The sequence below is a fragment of the Myxocyprinus asiaticus genome, chromosome 38 (genome assembly GCF_019703515.2).
Source record: "Myxocyprinus asiaticus isolate MX2 ecotype Aquarium Trade chromosome 38, UBuf_Myxa_2, whole genome shotgun sequence".
NCBI lineage: Eukaryota > Metazoa > Chordata > Actinopteri > Cypriniformes > Catostomidae > Myxocyprinus > Myxocyprinus asiaticus.
The window spans coordinates 31,077,855-31,100,815 of NC_059381.1; the positions used below are offsets into that span (position 1 = coordinate 31,077,855).

The 22,961-nt window shown below is 37.1% G+C and overlaps 1 protein-coding gene across 3 annotated transcripts in view; it reads left to right on the forward strand.

The window, feature by feature from the left end:
- Positions 1–22,961, forward strand: part of LOC127428827 (transcription elongation regulator 1-like) — a 32,518-nt gene that overhangs the window by 1,282 nt on the left and 8,275 nt on the right. For 2 of the 3 annotated variants that reach the window (XM_051677444.1, XM_051677445.1), the window contains exons 2-15: positions 4–232; positions 392–544; positions 7,338–7,614; positions 7,988–8,239; positions 13,799–13,999; positions 15,771–15,874; positions 16,717–16,782; positions 17,024–17,112; positions 17,207–17,367; positions 18,109–18,184; positions 19,657–19,792; positions 22,298–22,387; positions 22,510–22,628; positions 22,726–22,876. In XM_051677444.1, coding sequence (XP_051533404.1) covers positions 4–232; positions 392–544; positions 7,338–7,614; positions 7,988–8,239; positions 13,799–13,999; positions 15,771–15,874; positions 16,717–16,782; positions 17,024–17,112; positions 17,207–17,367; positions 18,109–18,184; positions 19,657–19,792; positions 22,298–22,387; positions 22,510–22,628; positions 22,726–22,876 — 2,104 coding nt within the window. The remainder of the gene's footprint in view (positions 1–3; positions 233–391; positions 545–7,337; positions 7,615–7,987; positions 8,240–13,798; positions 14,000–15,770; positions 15,875–16,716; positions 16,783–17,023; positions 17,113–17,206; positions 17,368–18,108; positions 18,185–19,656; positions 19,793–22,297; positions 22,388–22,509; positions 22,629–22,725; positions 22,877–22,961) is intronic. The other variant, XM_051677446.1, reaches the window with a different exon arrangement.

Below are 22,961 nucleotides of genomic sequence, written 5' to 3' on the forward strand. Positions count from 1 at the left end.
CAGAATGGCGCTACAGCAGGCCTTACGTTTTTGTGGCCCTGCTCCACCACCAAACACAGTACTGCGAGGACCTCCTCCATTACTACGACCGCCACCTCCGCCCTTCGGCATAATGAGAGGACCCCCACCACCACCCAGACCCCCTTTTGGACGGCCACCATTTGACACCAGTATGCCACCTATACCTCCGCCTGGAGCTCTGCCCCCACCCATAGGACCCCCACACCTACAGGTAGAGACTATGAGTTAGGATAATGACATAGTCATTCTCTGACAATACAAAGTGCCTTTAGTAAGTACATGTGTGATTTAATGTTACTTTCATATAATGAAAAGAAATTTAAATAAGTTTATGTCTCACTTTCAAAAATCCTATTTCCTTTTTCCCCAGAGGCCACCATTCATGCCTCCACACATCGGAAACATGCCGCCTCCTCCTGGTATGATCTTTCCACCTGGAATGCCTCCATCACCAGCAACTGGAGGAGCTTCAAGTGTTCCCAGTGATGATATCTGGGTAGAGAACACCACGCCAGAGGGAAAGGTACTGAATTGTTTTGTAAATCAAAAGAGATTTTGTAATTTTCGACATCTTTTTATTTTTGTTTTGGTTAATTACCAATCAAATAGGAAGATACATACTGCAATTTATTAGTTCTGAGATCTATTTCTTTTTAAAGAAATCTCTTTTCAAAATATATTCTTCTGAGCCAAGCAGTCTTAACTTTTGAGACATGCGTGCACTAGGGATTTGTAATATATATATATATATATATATATATATATATATATATATCACACATACAGTTGCAATCAAAATTATTCAGCCCCCCGACCAGCAATACATTCTGGTGATGTGAATTAAAACACATCAACTAAAACCTCAGTAAACAGTCAAAGTAAGTTTTTAATACACATTTGAATGATTTTGAGAACAAAGAGTTCAGTTTACCCAAATTTTAAAATAAAAAATAACTAATTCTCTCCACAAATGTCATGTCAAACATATTCAACCCCCAAAGTCAGTCATTTGTGGAGCATCCTTTATCCTTAATAACAGCAAATAAATGTTTCAGGTAAGTGTTCTCAGGCTTCGGACACCTCTCTATTAGAATTTTTACACATTTCTCATGAGCAAAAGCTTCCCGCTCATTGACATTCTTTGGTTTCTGTGCTGCCACTGCTTCCTTGAAATCCCAACAAAGGTTTGCAATGGGATTTTAATGATGGACTGAAAGGGCCATTTAAGGACATTCCACGACCTGTCCCTGAACCAGACATTGGACAACTTGGATGTATCCTTGGTGTTACTGTCTTGCTCGAAAGTCCAGTGATCACCAAGCTTCAGTTTACACACTGAAGGCATCAAATTTTTCATGCCAAAATGGCCTGATACCTGAAAGAATCCATGGTGTCAGTCACATAGTCAGGATAGCCATTTCCTGCAGCCGCAAAACACCCCCATAACAGGACTGACCCACCTCCATGCTTGACTGTGGGGATGGTGTTGTTCTTGTCATCACCTTGTCATCTTACTCCAGATGTACTGCTGACCCATGGGTCTAAAACTCATTTTCAGTTTAGTGTCATACGTCTATAAAACCTTCATCCAGGACTCCACAGGTCTTTCCTAATTACTTCTTGAATATTCAAGTCAACATTTCTACAAGTTTTGCTTTCTTCCACACCCCAAGAAGGTTGCTGTTGTACCATATTTAAAAAAATGTATGAATGGTGCTGCCAACTTTGTCTATTGGAAATTGAAGTGCCATGGAAATGTACTTTTAGCCATGACCTTTCTTGTGTAATGAAATAATCTCCTCTATTAGCTTTTGTGACAGCTTATTTTTAATTGCATTTTTTGCATAGAAATACATTTTTGCTTACAATGCTAAACTTACATTTTAAAAACTTAAATAAGTGCCATTGCAGATTGATGACTTAATTTTGTTTTAAAACAATTACTTGTGTAGTCTTACATATTTAAGAAACAGCTACATGCAATAGGGGTTGAATAATTATGACATGGCTGTATTTTTAAAAAATCCTGCTATTTAGAAATATTAGGTTATATATTCACACTATGACTTTGAATGTGCCACTCAACTGATATAGTACTGATGTAAAGTTTAAAAATTCTGGGCCATCAGAAAAGCTTACCTTTGTAAATCCTTACTGTCTTGGGGGGGTTGAATAATTTCGATTGCAACTGTGTGTGTGTGTGTGTGTGTGTGTGTGTGTATAAAACCACAGTCTCTAGAATTTACTCAGAATGGTGCCAAAAACAAAAAAACATCCAGTGAGCGGCAGTTCTGTGTACAGAAACGCCTTGTTGATGAGAGAGGTCAACAGAGAATGGCCAGGCTGGTTCAAACTGACGAAGTCTACAGTAACTCAGATAACCGCTCTGTACAATTGTGGTGAGAAGAATATCATCTCAGAATGCTATTCTAAGATGCGGGTTGGCACAGTTTTGGTGGCACGAGGGGGACCTACACAATATTAGGCAGGTGGTTTTAATGTTGTGGTGATCGGTGTATATAAGTTAATATTCAGTGGGCTGTCTAAATAACTATTTAGTAGTTATGTTTCATGAAATGTTAGGTTTTCTTTGCAATAATTTAAATTGGTTTCAATAGAAAATTATGGGAAAATATGCAAAACCTTACTTATTGGTTTGTAATATTCAACCCATTCTTACTGATGCTTCTAAGACTATCATAAGTCATTCTCACAATTTGGACAAAACCTCTGTTTCAATCAGCTTGATCATTTTTTCCTTGATGAAAAGTTTAAATGAACAGAATTTACAAAAAAATGTTTAAGTTTGCAAGGTAACAAGATCTGTGAATAAAAGTTGTAGTGACAACGCATCACTGGCCCGATAGAGACCATGACTGTTCTGTTAACTAGCCCAAAACTCTCTCACAATGGCTTCGGGCCAGCTTCAACAAATAAATAGGGCAAATAATTGAAACCTTTCATTTTACAAAACTTTTATTGTCCTTTCAAAACAAAAACTGAGATGTACAGATTAGGGATGGGCATTTTCAAGTAATTTTGTTGTCGAGTACTCTAACCCACAAAAATGAGTAATCGATTACTCTTGAATTAAAATGTAAGCTAAAAATAACAAGTATGATATGTAGTGTTGGGTTCGAGTCCACCTTAGTCGAGTCCGAGTCAAGTCCGAGTCTTTAAACAATTGGGGCCGAGTCGGATTCAAGCCAGTGTTGTTATTGTTTTGAATTTTAATTTAGTTTTTTATTTCTGCTTCATTTTCAATTTGTCCTTTCAATTTAGTTTACTTTCATATAAAATGATCCCTATCTAAAGAAATAATATTTACTGAGATTCCTTTTTTGTCTCTGTCTGCCGACTGATTTGGGAAAATAATGAGTCAACAATGTAGAAATTAGCACTCGCTGAGAAGTTACATCTCACAACTTGACTACAAATGTTACATCCGAAAACACTGGTAAAGCCCACTGCTAATATTAGGGCCATTTAACACGGACATGATTGTTAATTCACGGAAAACGTGGGACATTTCTAAGCCCTGCTTGTGCACCTAAAACCCTGATGTGTCCGTGTGTTATCGTTATAAAAAAAAATGAGGCATCATAAAAATGTATTTAGTACTACCTTGAAGCTATTTGACAACAGATACTCACATACTGTATATTCCACAAGAATAAATGGTAACTGAATTTAAACAAATGATCCTGTTCTAAAGTTTACATTCCTTTGATTCTAAAAGGATAAGTTCACCCAAAAATGATAATTCAGTCATTGTTTACTCACCCCTCATCCCCAAGCTCGAGTACCCCAATGCTAATGACATGTACATGAAATTTATATTTTGTTTTATTCACAAACGTTACCAAGAATGGTTTCAAAATACTCTAACTCAGGGGTGCTCACATTTCTATGGCATGAGATCTACTTTTTCCTAGTGCCATTATAGTAAGATCTACCATTGTAGGCATTGTGTTGTAACGATACCAATTTCAGTTGTCGGTACCTGTGTACCAGTGAAATTTGACAATTCTCTATACCAAAACTAACTAATTTGTTAATTAGTAAACATTGTTTTAAGTTCTGAAGTAATTATTCAGGACAAGGAAACAACAGTAATAAAATATAGCTGCAAGCAGCAATGATGGGCCCAAGCACAGCTGGTCCATTTCCACCCGGTGGCTTTTGGAAAACAATGTAAGGTGGACACACGCATTTGGCATTTGACATTAGACATTATTTTAAACAATTTTGAAGCAATTTGGGTAAATAAAAAGGACTATTTTAAAGTCTGTTGTAAGAGCCACACTACCTGCTGCCAGGTGGTGGTGCTATGACCGTGACCCAGAAATAGTCAAATTCATGGGATTAGCCCCTGCATCTCAATTTTGATCTAAATCACACATTGCACACAGAAGATAAGACACACTTCCTGTTTCCCATTTTTCGCCTTTAATTGAATGCCTCGCCATGGCAACACCGTTCTATATATCAAAATCTGTTCACAGTTTAGCATCTTCGGTGTCTTGGTATAATGTTGTCTAAATGTGGTGACAGTCTCATGAATCCCCTAGGAGTATTGAAAAGTTCAGAGACTGCAATATTAAAAAAATCCTGTTGGGGTGAGTTAATAACTATAATTATGAAAGTTATCTGGCTAGATGAGAACTATGTATGTACCAATTTTGGTGACTGTAGGTGAAAATGGTGGTGCTACAGAGGCCGCCCATGCGTGAACTTTTGCCCAGCCCTCATGGCCAACGACTCTGATGTGTGTGCAAAATTGCATGGAGTTTTAATCATGCCAAGAGCCTCAAAAACATCCAAATATAGGAAGAAAGGAATAATAACAATTATTGTGTTGCCATGGCAACACTATTTAAGATATAAAATATCCCTTGACAATTTGACATCAGCAGTGTCTTGACATTATTCTAAAGCATTTTGAAGCAATTCATGTAAACATAAAGTTATTTCAAAGTCTGTTAAAAGTGCCATACTCCTGCTGCCAGTTGGTGGTGCAGTGACCGTGACCCATAATAGCTGCATCCATGTGATCAGCCCACATTACCAAACATACAGCTGAATTGTCATAAAAATCACACAATGCTCACAGAAGATATAAGGCACTTCCTGTTTTCCATTTTTCGCCATAAATTTATTGCTTCACCATGACGGCACCATTCAAAATATCTAAAATCAATTTGCAATTTAGCATCTACAATGTCTTGGCATGATGTTGTACAAATTTGGTGCCAGTCAGATGTTAAGTACCCCAAAATACCGAAAACCTTAAAAAAAAACAATGATAATCCTTAGAAGAACAATAGGTCCTCCGCACTTTCAGTGCTTGGGCCCTAATAATAATAATAATAATAATCCTTAGAAGAACAATAGGGCCTCCACACTTTCACTGCTTGGACCCTAAATAAGAACAAAGAAACAAATTAAGAAAACAGTGCTTACATTTTCTAACAGCAGTATCAATATGTATTCAAGTAAACGTTCAGAAATTGAAGAAAAAAATCGAATTTACCATAACACTTAGATCACAGGTTTTCAGTGCATGATTATAATACATTAATATTTTTAAAGCTACTAAAGTTATCCAGCCAAGAGCAATAAATACTCTCGATTTCTTGTTATGGTTGTTTAGTTAATATTAAAGGCAAATACGGGCAGGTCTATCAGGCTTGTACGTTTATTTTAGACATAACTGAATGTGTTTTAATTAATACCTTGTGCCAAGACAGGCATTTTACATTGTACAGTCACACTGGCACATATCCGCTGTGAGCGCTCTTGCCGCCCACATACACACATTAGCACGCACAGAGAAAGAAGGCATCTGTCAGTCAGACAGTACGCAGGGGCGAATTTCCGAAATGTAGGATGCAAGGGGATGGGTCCTTTATATTCATGAGGAAAGCGATAGCTGATTGGTCAAAGAAAATATAACCCAACCCTAACCCTACCATAAACCTAACGCTATCCAGTCAGGTATTGTTTTCCTCAAAAATATGAATGAGTCTTCCCCTGCCATCCTGCGTTTCGGAAATCTGTGCGCGGGGGAGCCGAAAAAGAATATACGTGATCTTTTAAGATTATCGTTATTTGTGTAATTTATATCCCTTTCCCCTTTGACCTGTTTAATGAGATCGACTAGTGGTTGTCTTGTGATTGACTAGTCGATCGCAATCGATGTAATGAGCACCCCTGCTTTAACGTCAACAATCTATGCTTTTCTTTTGGGGAAAAAAATAAAATGAACAATATGCATTAATAATTATATTTTTTAAAGATGTAAAAATAACAGTAAAAAACGTTTGCACTCTCCAAGAGCTTATATAGAAAGCAATACTGACGGCATTAGGGTAATGCACATATATAAAGGCATAAAGGCATCACATTTTTATCCATTCACATGTTATTATTCAGAAAAATAAGTTGTAAAAGTGTTTTATTTTTTATTTTATAAAATGTGCTCTGCCCGTGTTCTGATAGTTAACGCACATACCTGTCTGATAAGCTTCCGAGTTTCTTGTACGGCTTTGCAGTTTCTTTCCACCATAAAATCAGATCTCCGTCCATAGAATTCAAGAAGAATCAAAGTATTGCCACACTTGGCTTCACTTGAAAGCACACAAATCCTGCATCTGAATGCTGGAAAATGCTGCCTTCAGAAGCTGCATAAGGACTTAGGATGAAAATAAGGTGCCTTTAGAATTGTTCTGAGACCAGTTTTCTTAAGAAATCCATTTATTAAAAAGCACTGTCAGTTTTCAACTGATCAACTGTAATCAACTGATAAGGCCGCAAGTCAGCTGCCTAAGCTTTCTGATGCAGCCAAAGACCCCATCATTTCTCCTACTCTCATCCAACACCTCAATGACACATCCACAACGCCCCCCAGTGGACTCAATTGTAACTGCGAGATTTGGGGAGTGATTTAGAGGGAAAGTACAGGATAATTCAGCATTGCTAACATCTGGCAAATGCACAAAGGAAAATCAATTTGTGATATTCAAGTAGTGTTTTTTATAGTCGACAAGCTGGTGCAGAACGATTACTCAATTAGTCCATTATTTGTGCACATCCCTAATAAAGATTTGTATTTTGATAGGAACATTGCTTACAGTAGGCAATTTGAAGTATGAAAATAACTGCCTTGGAATTTTTTGAAGGTGGTTAGTGGTGCTTTAAAGGGAATGAATGTAGAGAGACAACTTCTTGAAGTGAGTTTTAGCATGTTGACAGACACTAAGATAAATGAAATCATATCTTGAATCATCAACTTTAAATTCCCAACACTTTTGCAGTTATATTACTACAATTCCCGGACACGAGAGTCTGCCTGGAACAAACCAGAGGGTGTGAAGATCATCCAGCAGTCAGAACTCAATCCTCTGATGGCAGCAGCTCAATCTGGTGGTGCTACAGTGGCTCCAAACAGCTCTATCTCCACTGCAGTTAGCAGCACTGCCACAGCTGTGCCTTCCCCAGTCTCCACCCAGAGCTTGTCCCCCACCCACACCCTTAGCACCAGCCCAGACCCCAGCACCAGCCCGACCCCTGCCACCTCCCAATCCTCCACCAGTGAGTATTATGCACAGAGATGGAAGTATGGATCATGTAGCTTGAGTTGAAAAGTCTAGCATACTGACAAAGGTCAAGAAATTATATTAGTGGTGCTTGCTAAGGCTAACTATTGGTATTGCTTGAAAGCTAGTATTGATTTTGGTGCATAACTCATCCCATGAACATAAATGAGACCTCAAATCATGCAGCTTGTTGAACAGAGGTGTGCTGTTAGTTTTCTTAGCAATTTGAACCTTTGATTTTCACCTGATAGAGGATATAATGTGTGAAAAAGCAAGATGACAGGATGGACAGGATTGTTTGCACCCCTAGTCATCTGCTGCTTCAATCAGATAAATTCCATCCCTGTCTTTGCTTTTCCCTTCTGTAGCTTCTGGTGTTACTGAAATGCCTCCAGTGGCCTCCACCCCTCCGGCCAGTGTGGCTGTGACCCATGTTACTGTGGTCAGTGTTCCTACAGTAACAGCTACAGTCACTGCAGTGCAGACGATGCCACTGTTACCTCAAAGTCTCCCTCCAGGCCTGCCTGTGGCCCAGCCACCTCCTGGAATCCCATCATTCCCACCAGTCATGGTACCTCCATTCAGAGTGCCTCTGCCTGGAATGCACATCCCACTGCCGGGTACGTAAAGATTGATTTCATCCTAAGTTTTCCTAAGTTGTTTAGACTAACAGACCAGCAAGCGTAGAGACTAGAGGGAACCACTTAAAAAAGGCTATTCTGCTTGGTCTGCATTAAGAAATACACCGATCCAAATGCTGTATCCTATACAGGGTTCCCGTGGGTCCTTAAAAACTCTTAAAATGTCTTAAATTCAGTTTCCATAAGTCTTAAATGATATAACAAATGTCTTAATTATCATTTAAAGTGGTCTTAAATTTAGGGACAGAAAAACAGGAATCACGATATGGCCAAATGTAATTATTAAACTGCAGAAGGTTGTGATTTAATTAAATGTACAGTCTGTATGTGCTCCATGTTTCAAAGTGAAGACGTGGCACTGTTGCACATTCTCCAAGCTCTCAGGGAGCTCATGATACTGTGATTCCAGCGGTTTCAGAGCAATTAAAAATCAGTTAATTACTGCTTATTTTTGTTTATGACAATAACTACATTTCCATCCAAGGGTTTTTTTTGCGACAAAAGGTGTAGCGCATCAAAAAGTTTACCAATATAGCTGATGGAAATGCAAATTATCGCAAAAATTTCACAAGTGTCCACATAATATTTTTCCGTTTAACTCAAGCGCATAAACTCTATGTTGATACTTCAAATGTGGCTTTTTGTTGAGAAAATTGGAATTAATGCAAAAATATAGTCACATGACAGAATTTCAATGTTAATCATGATGACAAGGTATTCATCCTTGTATACAATAAATTGGCTTTCAAAATACTAGGAGAAAAGCTTCAGTGTGCTTTTTCTTTTTTTTTTTTTGGAACATTAATATACAGCCCAATTCTATAAAATTATTGTTCAGCTTACTTTCTAAAAAATGCCGGCAAAATCCCCTGTATTAAATTAATTACCAAACAAAAAAGCATTAAATAAAAATAAAAAAATTGCCAAATGAAAAAAATTATATTGTTAGCCTTATATACTTGCCTTTTCTTTACACAAACTTAAATTAGCCTTACCCTGTTCTGTAGACAAAAAAAAGTTGGCTGATTGACATTTTCAGAATGTTCTACACTTTTCTCAAGACTATAACCTATCAGAACTATTTGACCAATGCTAAGTTCATTTTCAGAAAACTAGCTTTTGAACATTTTAAAACTTTAAAATATTTTAAATCTAACCCTCTTTACCTCGGACTGCATTTGCTGAGCTTCTTCAGAAAATGTAAATTGCATTATGACGCTAAAATTAATTTTAGATGACAGTGAAGTTCAGTTGGTCGTTTAAAGTTGCTGTACCAATGTGTGGGACATAATGCAGTTGTTACGGCAATGCTTTAGATGATGGTTCAAAATAGCCTATTGAATATCAGGAATGCATCATATGTTAACACTGATATTATACCGCATCAATTTTTCTTTAGTAGCTGTGCACACATCATATACACATGGATGGATGGTCCTTGTACTAAGACCAAAAGTTCCCCCACTACTTGGTGCAGGGTGGCAGCTTGAGCAGGGCTATGATGATTCGCTTTCGGGTCGGAACCGGTGGCAACCTGTGATAGGCGCAACATCAGGACCAATATTACAGTCCTATCAGAAGAGCATCTGTTCCCATTTTATTGCAATTCCTCCTCTTCTGATTGCATTTATTTGTGAAATTAAAATGACAGTAAGATGGCTAATTTCAATGAATTGTCTCAATACTCTCCCCATTTTACAAAGATTTGGGGGAAAATAATTAGGGACATCTGGGAGGCGAAATCTACACAATTAGCGATATACACACATTTCTGTATGGAAACAGCTTAAGGGCAGATTTATTTTATGATAAACCAAAACTTATACGACAGAGTGTTTTTTTTTAAGAATGATGTCATCACGCACACCATTTTTATCAATAAAAGGCCATTTGAATGGAAACAAGCAGAAGACGGCAAATTTCGCAAACATTTTTTTACACATTTTCACTTTATTGATAATTAAACAGTGCGAAAAGTGGATGGAAACTAGGTTAATGTCTATTTTACAGCGTGTATATAGTAATAAGTCATAAATGATTGTAAGAGTGCATATTTTATGCATATTGTCCCTTATCTATTTGTGTGAGCAACTGGGAGTACAGACATTTCAAAATAAGAGTCCCCGGTGTATTTTCGACTTCTTTATAGTTAAAATTCCTGCGTTATGCACCAAATCTTCATTTGTTTTTCTGGTTATTATTGTTTTTTTGTTGCCCCTGTGTCTGTGCCCATAACAGTAAGAAAATGCTAAGAACATTTTTAACACATTTAATACATCAATTTTAAGAACTATCAGCCGAATGTTTTTTAGTGCAGTTCATTGTGGATCTGCAGGTAGTGTTGAGGAGGTGCAATCATAATAGTTATAAGCTGGGTTTCCATCCACATTTGTATGCACATTTTTGGGGATACTTCATAAAAAAAGGCTGGCTGGAAACACCAAGATGCGAATAAAGTTTCCAAAATGTGCATAAAAAAATGTATACGCTCACTTGAGGTGCACCAATATTTTTTTAATTCGGTATTCGGTAAATGTGTTTCCATTTTTATTTTATTTTTTGCACCAGTTTCCCCAGAAGTGTCAATTTTGTTCTCTTGAACACATGGGATGGAAATGCCGCTTTATTCGCAAACTGATTTTGCAATATTAAAATTTTTCGCACAAGTTGACAACTTGGATGGAAGCAGCGATAGTCACGTTAGATCAGAAATGTAGCCGTACTGCTCTAGAGGACATGAATAACTCAAATGCCACTAGATGGCACCAACTTACTATGTACACTCACATGCACCATGTATACATGGGGCAAAAAATACTATTATGCCCAACTAAGCCAAAACGCAGAAACTACACAAACACTGAAACAGAAAAATGACTCAAGTTTTTTTTGATTGTCCAGCCAAATGTGGATTTTAAAATAGTCTCACAGCTGATTCTCTGAGCATATCTGGGCATAGTTGAGCTAAGCGTATCTGTCACCGTCATAGTCAAAAGCCCTATACAGATGGGATCGGTTTTTGGGACGTATGGCTGTAATGTTTAAAGTCGATTCGCACAGGATAAGCGATGTCTGGCAAAATTCATTCGAACTGATGACATTAGCGAGCCTGTAATCTTATATTACACTCTTGAATTAAAAACATTGACAATCCGTTCACATTGTCATTTTTTTTTTTTTCCTTTTGGAATTCAGGGCTGCAGTGTCTGAACAACATACAAGCTTCAACACAATTCCCTTCAGTCACACTGCTCAAATCACAAAATTACGTGCTTGGGTAATTTTTTTTAATTTTCCTAAATAAAAGAGAACACACTAGTTTCAATTCTCTTTTACATGGATAAAAAAAAAAAAAACACTCAACTGCATAAAATGCTTGAGAAAAATATGAATCTGTCCACACTAGGGATGGAAATCGTTATTAATTGATTGATTTTTAATCAAATTAATTACATGTTGTGCCGATTAATTAATCGCATATATAAATATTTGCTGAGAAAAGACCCTCAAATAACAGTAATTCTATATACATTGATGATGATAATTATAAATAGTGATATATATATATATAAACAATATTCAGACAGCTGAAGTTTCACTTAATGTCCCCTGGAGAAAACAGGTGGTACTTCAAGCTTGAATTGCTTAGGAATCTTCCTTATTACGGTCCGGGGATTTTATTAATTGTGTTAATTGTTTGAATCGACAATTGACAGCCCTAGAAATGAGACATGCCATTCTTATTGCATTTACTGCCAGATGATGAGATCCTTTAAGATATCTACAGAGCAAATATAACAAATTAGAGATACATTTAAAACAATTCTTGTAAAAAGGTACGTTTGCAGACTTTTTAGAGGCATAAATGCAATACAATAATTGTTCCTAACTAAATAATAAATAAAAATTGTAAACAAACAAGAAATTTGATAGCATATTTCATTCATGCATTTATTCTTTGTAAATTTCATTTATTACAACAAAACTTGTGTACTTTTAACTACACATTGTCATAAACAAGCAGTCAGATACACAGGTCTCAAGTACAACATGGCATAACAGTGACTGTTTCAGAGACATTTGTGTTATGTAGTCTAATGTTGTACTTCAGGCTTGTGAGTCTTCCACAGTTCTTATTTTATTTCGAGTTGGACATTCATAACTTGTGCATTAGTATAAGAATAATTCAATAACCGCTCCAACTGATTCATAAGTGTTTTTGATTTACTATAAAGAACCGGTTCATAAGCGTCATTTGTTTGGGAATCGAACTATACTGGAAGCACCATATGTTCTGCGCTGTAGATTGAAAAGAACCGGATCATTAGAGTCATTTGTTCGGGAATCGGATTATACCGGATGTGCCGTATGTTTCACGCTGTATAGATTCAAAAGAGCCGGCTCATAAGAGTCATTCGTTTGGGAATCAAAATACACTGGTAGTGCTGTGTGTTTTACACTGTAAATTCAGTGGAGGGCAGCGCTGGCATTAAATTGTGCCGCAATATTTTAGTACAGCGTTTGGTCCGCATTGGTGGAAATTGCACGTGCAGGATCCGTTAACGCAATCGAAAATTGTGAAAAATCATACGGTTACGGTATTTTCTGGACAAGAACTGGTTCTCAGTACCCAACCCTAGTCCATACGCAACAGCCAGAGTTATCTTAAAGACCCCTGAAATCAGAATTAAAGTTTTGCTGCTTTTTGATCTATTAGCTTTAAGGTCATCTATATGCTAGTGTTCTTCTAAATGTAAAAAAACAACAACAACAAAAAACATGTTCAGGGGAAATAAGTATTTAAAATCTGCAGTCTCTCTCTTCAGGCTAAAATGACTCGGGAACATCTATGTCATCACATAGAGGTTAGGAAACCTTGTCCAATCAAATGCTTTCTAGAACCAGAACACACCCTCCCGCTACAACTGTTCAGCATGTCTGCCTGTGTTCTAACTGGCACTGATCACGCCTTCGCAGGGCACTTCGAAGGGAGCACAATCTATGCTTCCGGGTCGTTCCAAACAGATTTTCCAATAAGAATCGCTTAAAAAGTGAGTTCTAACTGACTGTTATCACTTTTAAGCCATCTGAAGCTCTCACAGTAGAGGGTAATTGTCTTGGAAGGAAATAGGGCATAGGGATCATCACTTCTGAATGGCAAGCGCCAGCGCGGGAACAAGAAAAGTTACTGTAGTTTATTTAGATTTTTTCACAGGCTGGACAGTGCAGATTCACTGGCTTTTTACCAGCATGTCAGTTCGCACTGAATTAGTATAACCTGCCATTATTTTTACCGGGCGTTTTATAGAAGGCAAAAGTCCGGACAAATTACTGACATGACCGATTTGCTCAGGAGAAGCTCATTACCCCACATCCTCATATTAAACAAATCCCGTCCGAATAAGGCTTATGAGACCCTATTTTGATTAGAACTTAATTTGACTGAATATGTATTTACCTTTGCAGGGCAGTATTCTCATGAGATGATATTTGACTGAAAGTCCGTATTTGTGAATTATTTCTAATTTGTTTTTTAAGGTGTGCTGCCAGGCATGGGCCCTCCTCTAGTACCCATGATGCACCCACAGCTGACTATAACTGCAGCTCCTGCATCCCTGGCTAGAGCTTTTCCTCTTCCTGAATGGACGGAGTACAAGACGGGCGACGGGAAGATCTACTATTACAACAATCGCACACTGGAGTCCACCTGGGACAAACCTGCGGTGCTGAAAGAGAGAGGTATACTAGCCCTGATTTTTAGCCGTTTATGTCAATGCGTGCACTTTGGCTGAAACAATTAGTCAACGTTATCAACAACGTCAACAAAAAATTGTTGACAAAAATTCCCGTTGTCAAATAGTTGTTTGATCTCATTTAACGCAACATGAGATTACTTGAAACGCTAATGGTGACGCTGGAGAGCAGCACTTCAGCTCGCGCTTGATTGAGGAGAGGAAGAAAACAGCTCACAGTCCAGACACACTCCAAACTTTACATACAGATTAAGATGATGTAGATCGCAAAGTATCATAATACAAAAATACAAAATTAGTAATACAGAAGCACTGTCGTCGTGAAATAAAACTGAGCTGTACCTGACGTTCCGCTTGAGCAAAACTTGCCTGTCAGAGCATCTAAAAAGGAAACACCCCGGGGTTATATCTTTAATGCATCCTTTCTTAAAGTTCAAATAATAAGGAAGCAGGTTGTATTAATAAGCACAAACTCTGAAACTGGCATTTCTCTGTGTGGTCAGAGCCGCTTATGTGAGTTGCGTGAAAAACAGTGCGAGAGATTTTCAAATTTCTCCCGGTTGATATACTGTCTCGCACGGAGATGCTCATCCCTCGCGCGCATTTGCTGCAGCTAGATTATAATGTGATGCCTCACGACATAGTGAATCATAATGTGTGTGTCACGGTGTGCACCTTATCACGAAGAAAATCATCGATTCAAGCTCTGTTAAGAAGATAGAGTTTGTTTTTTTGTGAGTTAAAAATGAATCGAAGTGACCAAAAGGGTGAGTGAAGTCTTAGCCCAATATACAATGCCAAAAAATTGGTTTTAGAGTTGTCTTTTTTGGTTTGTTTTCCATTATAAATATCTAAAACTCCTTCCGTACATTTACTTTAGGAGCTATACTGCAGAAAAAAAAAAACATTTTTATTAGTGAATGTTGAATATAATATTCAATATTTAAATATTTAAAAAAATCTAAAAATCCTTAAAACAAGAAACATTTACCTGAGAAGCAACATATAATGTATTTAGACTTCCTTTCAGAGAATATATCTTGAATAAGTATATTTTGTCTTTACTGCACTGGCAAAAGTATGAACAAGTGAAAAAATACACTTATATTCAAGATACGATTCAAGGTTTTAAGGATGTTTAGATTTTAAACAAGACAAACACTTGATAACAATAGGATTTTTTGCAGTATCTTTTTTTTTTTAATGAATTAAACAAAAATCCAAGTATTTGTTTTCCTTGTAATTCAGTAAATGTCATTTAGAGATATAAAAAAAAAAATGATTTTGTCCTCTTTATTGTTAGTAAACATGTTTATTACAACCTTTTAAGGCACAGGCTGAATAGTTGGTTAAAAGCTAATGATTAATCGTTGCAGTAATCGCCCGAATAGTCGAATAATCGTTCTAATAATTGTTAGATTAGTCGATTATCAAAATAATCATTAGTTACAGCCCTAGCGTGCACACGTTACCTTTGGAACTGAGAAAATGTAAAAGGCGACGTCACTGCATTAACAACTGGTTGTTCAGTTGGGCTCTGTGCACACTATGCAGATTAAATGCAAATCTGGTTGTAACTACTTGAGTTTTTCAGTTGTAGAATGCAATGTTTCTCATTCCCATAAATTAAACTGAACTATGTGTGAACGGAAAGGGATTCCGCATTCAGAGAAGTGTCAACTGTATGTATCTGTATTGTGTATATGGCCAATGAGTCAGAGTTACTTTCAAAAATATTACTGTTTTTGTCTGAACAGATAAGAAGAGTGATAAAGCTAAAGATGGTCAAACTGATGATGATTCAAATTCCAAGGATATAGACATGGAAGCCAAGGTTGACCCCTTTGGCATGTCAAAAATGGTAAGTGAGCGAATCACAACAATTTAAACTTAAAGCTGTGCTGTAAGTGATTTTGTATAAATTGCAATTCATCTTAAATTCATGCGCATGTGATCAGCCACAAATATCCTAGTATGGTGAAGAATACAGAATACAATTAAAATGCATGTGCAAGTTATTCAGTCATTCATTGCAGGGCAGTTCCAGCTACTGGTTTCTGTCCATATAATGCTGTCTGTTTAACAACTTCTCAGTTATTCATTTTCATTATCATTAATCCATTCATTGACAGCATTTACTGTAAATCCACACCATTCTTCAACCACTGTCCATATTCTTGCTAAAGCTTAATTGCAAAAAGTTGTACATGCTCTTTTATATATAAATAAATATGCATAGTCTACATATTCTGTTACAGTGGATTTCCAAAATAAAGCATTTACATTACGAATACATAATCTAAATACGACCACATTCTGACTCTAACCGGAATATTGTCGTTCACGTAATTGTGTTCACTCATTTATTAATAAATTTAGTCAGTCAGTGTCTGACTTTTCTTATTTGCATCACTAAAATAAAAATAAAAATTAAGTCAGAGCCACTGAGCTATAATATAGAACTGGATTGCTAATGAAGTCATAACATTGAAGCCACTGCAACGCCATATTGCTATGCCCAAATATTCTATTTTAATTTCAGTGAGTAAACAGTCATTCAGTCACCGGTTTTATGTCTGAAATCTGCCTGTACATCCTTACAATGCAAACATCCTGCACGTGTAATTATTTATTTATTTAAAGTCAGGAATTGTTCCTGTTTCTTGAAAGCTTGAGCGAGTTATGTATATCTATATCAAATAGTATGCCTCTAACAAACATCGGTGGCGAACAGATCAACTGAATGTAAACAAGTTCACAGAAACTGAGGTAAGATACAAACAGACATATTTCTTGCGAACATCAAAGTAAGTTGCTTGTTACTTGTTTTCCTTACATTTTTCCATAAGTGATTAACTTGCATTGTAGAGGATTTCGCATAGAGTGAAAGATTTATCATGGGATTTTAAGAATCAATCGTTCAAATGAAGATTGTGATTCATTTGAAAATATATTTTACACAGCCCTATTAGACAATATTATGGGTGATTTTCTTTTTGTCATGTTTCAGTTGCCCAGAGAGGAAGAGATGACAGAGGAGGAAAAAGCAGCACAGAAGGCCAAACCTGTAGCCACAAACCCTATTCCTGGTACTCCCTGGTGAGCCTCTCTCTCTAAGTATTCAGTGATTAATGTTGCCATTTTCAGCCTCTTTAAAAGGAACATTTTTAACACTAAAATGTATGTGTTTTAGGTGTGTGGTCTGGACTGGAGATGAACGTGTATTTTACTACAACCCAACCACACGACTCTCCATGTGGGACAGACCTGAGGAGCTGGTGGGCCGTGCTGATGTGGACAAATACATTCAAGAGCCCTCCCACAAAAGAGGGCAAGATGACATCAAGAAAACAGGTGAAAGCCTCTTTGACACTCTGACTTGTATAGCATGGTGTGATTTTAATGAGTTGTCTTGGAAAATTACAAATTTGGTTATGGATAAACAGCATTATGAAGAAAAAAGTAATTGTAGAACAAGGATTGTCACAATACTGAAGTTTTAATTGTTGACACCATTACTAGCGAAATGTAAAGGCATTCACCTAAAAATGTACATTAATTTACTCACCCTCATGTCATTCCAAACCTGTATGACTGACTGACTTCTGTAGAATACAAAAAAGATTGCAGAATGTTCACGCTGATTTTTTCCCACACATTAAAAGTGTATGGAACAGACACTGTCAAGCTCCAAAAATGACAAAGATAGCACCATAAAGGTAGTCCAAATGACTTGTGCACTATATTTCACATCCTCTGAAATTATACGATATCATTGTGTGAGCAGCAAGCCAAAATTTTAATTTGGTATTGCTTAATGGAGTTTAAGGGGGATAATGGTTGACTCTGTACATGAATGTTTTGTTGTGTTATGTGTCATGCTTGAGGAGCAGCCAGTAAAAATGTTAATCTGAAAAGTTGGTGTTTCCTGAAACTTTGCCTCTCCAGGGTAGCTTTCGAATTCTGTCAGAACTATTGCAAAGCGTGCAAGATCTGATTGTTTCATTTATTTTTTTATTTCTGTACTGACTTGAAAATTGACACCTAGCAATTTTCTGTAAGTATTTTGACAATTGTTGTTTTTTCTGACTGCAGGCATCATCAAAGAGGAGACTGACCCATTTACAGAAGAAACCCTGGAAGATGAGCCTTCTGAGGCTAAGAAGAGGAAGTAAGTACCACAGCCCTCAACACAAACCATATGGGGCCAAACACTGACCCCTGCAGTACACCAACACTGTAGTATTCTATGGAAGCAACTACAAGCATCACGAAAACGTAATCTGTATTTCTAGTCATGTGAATAGAAAAGGAACGGGGGCTGTTTCAGCATACGCCCTGAGCAAATGTTGATTGGACCATTTATGACACAATTTAAAAAATCTTCGGCAGCATTTGCGCCCAGTGCTAACTTGTCTTAGCTGTGGTAATCTTTAGTTTGGGTCTGTGAAAAGTGGTGACTCCATATTGTCCAACGTTTACCAAATCAAATAAGTCACTGTTTTCCATCAGTGCCCTTCAAGCCTGCCTCCCCTGACCCCAAACAGTGGTCCTGTTGCACTGGGGACTATTTTTCAGGGAACGCTTCTAAGCTCTGGCGATGCCAACATGGGCCTCCAAGGTAACCAACCTTGCTTGACCTCTCTCTAGCCTCCAGTAAGCAAACCCCAGTGAAACAATCAAAAACTTCAACCCTTCAATGATGTGATATTTGATGTAATGCTAGTTTTGGGATTTGGTTTGAAAAACCGAAGGCAAAATAGCATTATCAGTCTATTTCATCTTTTAAAATGCAAAATGGTTGGTTAATGCAAGGTCTTTAAAAGTAGACTCCAGAATTTAAGCCTTTGATCACACCCAGTTAAATTCAAATACATTTGTTAAAAGATATGTTTCAGTTAGATTGTAGTTCACATTGAGTACGTTTACATGCACAATCCTACACCGATTATGCCTAATACAAGGTTCCCACAGTCATGGAAAACCTGGAAATATCAGGGGATTTTAAAAGTGTGTTTTTCAGGCCTATAAAAGTCATGGAAATTTCTATAGTGAATAGTTTTCCTCTAAAAATATCTTAACAGCTAGATATCACTTTTCAGACCAAATGCTTTCTTCCGTTAAGAAAAAGCTAGATGCAGCACAACAAATATAACAGAGCAGTGGTCATAGATGTCATCTAGCTTACGTTTACATAGAAAAATAAATGGAAAAACGTACGGTGTGAACAAACTACTTGCTCACCAGTCATAGTGATGTCAGATTTGTGAGAGAATCTTTCTATTAGGTCAGTGATGGGTAAAAACGGCTCACACATCAGTCTGAATGAGTCATTAGCGAATTGGGCTGAATTGAAATGATTTTTAAAATTCAGTATCCAGTCATCACAAACGCCTTGAAAAGTCATGGAATTTGTATTGGTCAAAAAGGATGGGAACCCTATGGGAACCGCACAGTGTGTTAGGTCATGTAAACACCTTTATAGTTATCAGTTTGTTTTTGTGCATGTAAACGCACTCGCAACAATGAAAGGGGAAAAGAAAATCTCAAGTTGAGTTCTTCTCAAACAATTAACAAGCGAAACAAAGAGTGAAACGTCATTCCAGAGCATTCTTCCTTACACTGTCCTCTTCTCCCTTACAGGAAGGATGATACGAAGGAGATGGAGGCAGAGAAAGATGCGGCCGTGGAGGCCGAGCTGAAGGCTGCTCGTGATCGGGCACTGGTGCCCCTGGAGGCCCGCATGAACCAGTTCAGGGACATGCTGCTTGAGAGAGGGGTAAAACACTTCAATGCAACGCAATACTCTAACCAGCTCTGTAATGTTAGACACATAAATCTGAATGGAAGCCCACAAAGGTACAATCTTAAGTTCATTCTCATTACTATCATTTATTATTATTATTAGAATCTTAAATTCCTCTCTACTCTCTCTGTCGTACAGTTATCTGTCTTTTCTGCAGTGTTCTTATACCCCTTTTCCACCAAACTGGTGCTGGTTACCAAAGCTGGTGGTCATCTGGGTGGTCTACAAACCTCTCTCAGAATGTCCATGTTTTCACTGACTTGAGAGCCAAACGATGACATAACTTATGTTACTGCATATCCTGCCCACAAACAAAGATGTCGCATCACGGTCTTTGTTTACGAGCCATTTTGATGCAGTGCTCAGAAGTTTCAACAAACAGTAATTTAGTCAATTGAAAATGTAGAAAGCTTAGTTGAAATGTTTTGTTTTTCGTCAGTCTTGCCAGACTGGTGTTGTTTTAATAACTTGGACATTTCACAGCATGTGGCCTCTGATGGTTCCTGGTACAAGACCAGCAAGTTTTAGGGTCTGATGCTGAGCTAATGTTTCTGGCCCAGAAGTTTTTTGGCCTTATCTGTGGTGGAAATGTGCGGAACGGTTCTAGACTGGGCAACTGGCAACCTGTCGGTGGAAAAGGGGCTTGAGTGAAGTGTCAGATTATTTGTGCTTGACAGTAGTGTCCGTGCCCTCCCTTGTAACTGTGCATAATAGAATGTCTAAAGCTGTTTAAATTTTTGAATTAAAACTCTGGTCTTATTGTTGCATGAAATGCCTAATTTAGTGTTTTTTACAATTGGAATACCAAAGGTGACGGTACTTGGTAATGAATAGAGTTAAATTATTTCTCACAAAAAAACTTAGCTTATATCAGTTGTTGACACTTCTTTTTTCTCTGTATTGTGGAAACTGATACGTTTAAATGCGTTTTTATTATTATTATTGATTTATTCCTTCAGACTATGGAGAGTTTGCATTTAGGTTATTCCATGTCAAATGAACCAAATTTATGAATATTTTTTTTCTTTACACACATATATATATATAATATTCTTTTTTTATTTATTTATTTATTTTTTTCCTGAAGAAAGATAAACAAATGATAATGAGAACCAAAATCTTAAATGCCATGGATCGATATTTACTGACTAATCCATTATTTTGTAGAGGGGGTGTCAAAATGAACATTTTCACCTATGATTTTGGAGCCAGAACTACAGCTCAAAAAAACAACTTTAGAAAGGTGGCAGCATCATTATTTTATTTTTGCACCAAGGTAGGTAGATCTATTACTAAATTAAGTTTAATTCAGCACCCCATGTAGAATTATATGCCAATGGTGAGAATCAATGGGAAAAAAACCTTTTTCCAAAGTTGGAGTGCCTATAACTCCAGAAGTTGAATAGATATCTTCATATATTTTTAATTTTCTGGTTCAAGACAAACTTTACTTTTTCTGTCATTTTTAAAGACCTAGCATTTATTGTTCAATCCCAGAGATATTTCTGAAATATGAAAACTAGATAGAGGAATTGGACTAATGTAAAAGTCATGTGTCACTTATTCTTTATAATAGTGTAATTTTGGAGTCTCGGAAATGTTAACACTATCGTTTGTATGCGAATTAAAAAGATACTTTTCTAGTTTCAACATTAGTTGAACTTCAGATCTTTGTTTTGTTGGACAAGAAATAATAGCTTCATATATTGTGACCCACATTAGGTTTTCGACCATTGGAATTGGTTAATGTAACAATTTAAGTAAGAAGCCACACTGAGAGCCCAATATGTCTGAGACTTAACCATGTAGGGCCTTAAAACTGAAGATACAAAATGGAAAGTTTGTTCTGAACCACAATCTAAAAGGATATTAAGATATCTGTAATACTTCTGGAAAACCTTGGAAAAACATCACAAAAAATTATTTTTGGACTCTTGCCATTGGCATATAATGCAAGAAGGGATGCTGAAGTCAACTGATTTCAGTAATAGACCTGCCTATCTCTGTAAAAATAAAATAACGACACTGCCACCTTTCTGAGGTTATGTTTTTACCCTGTAGTTTTGCTAAAATTATAGGCGAAAATTGTCATTTTGACCCTCTCTTCAGAATAATGGATTACGCAGTTACATTTTGGATTTCAAAATCCATTTATGTATTTCTTTCACCAGTAAAAATTTTGAGCCTGGGACATCTGGTTGAGTTGACACGGAATGACCCGTTAGTGTATTACTAGTTGATAGTAATTTCTTTCATAATTTCAATGGGTTATGGGATTTTCTTAAACCTTAAATATCCTGCATGACGTGATAGAGATTTCAATTGTTTCTCATTTTATTCCTGCAAATTGGAGCCTTAAGTTTGTATTAAAAGATAAATGAAGCGTTGAATTAATTGTATGCTGTTAAAGGTGTTTTAACTTTTATAGAATAAACTGTTCCCTGGTAAATCATCCCTCTGTACACTTCATACCTGCAGGTTTCAGCTTTCTCCACCTGGGACAAGGAGCTCCACAAGATTGTGTTTGACCCTCGATACCTGCTGCTCAACCCCAAAGAGAGGAAACAGGTACAAGTACTTGGGTCTTGGTGGTTTGTAGAAGCTTTGAATAAGAGATTTTTTTTTTATAGCCTACAATTCATGGTTGGAAGTGGACAGCTATGTTAACTTGTCTCCATTCGTCTGAGCAGGTGTTTGATCAGTATGTGAAGACTCGTGCTGAAGAGGAGAGGAAGGAGAAGAAGAATAAACTCATGCAGGCTAAAGATGACTTTAGGAAGATGATGGAAGATGCCAAACTCAACATTAGGTCTGTAGTAAGACTTGTATTGTAAACTGGATTTAGATTGTCTAGGCAGATAGATATTACAAGTTTACGCATATTTAACTTTCCTTTCAACTTGTAGGACTACGTTCAGTGAGTTTGCAGCAAAACACGCTAAGGATCCTCGATTCAAGGCCATTGAGAAGATGAAAGACAGAGAGGCTATGTTCACAGAGTTTATGATTGCTTGGAGAAAGAAGGACAAAGAAGACTCTAAGAACAAAGTAGATAAGGTCTGTTACCAGCCTCCCACAACCACACAGAAATGACCGTTTGTGTATTTTTTCTGGTAAAAAAAAAAAAAAAAGTCTGGTGATT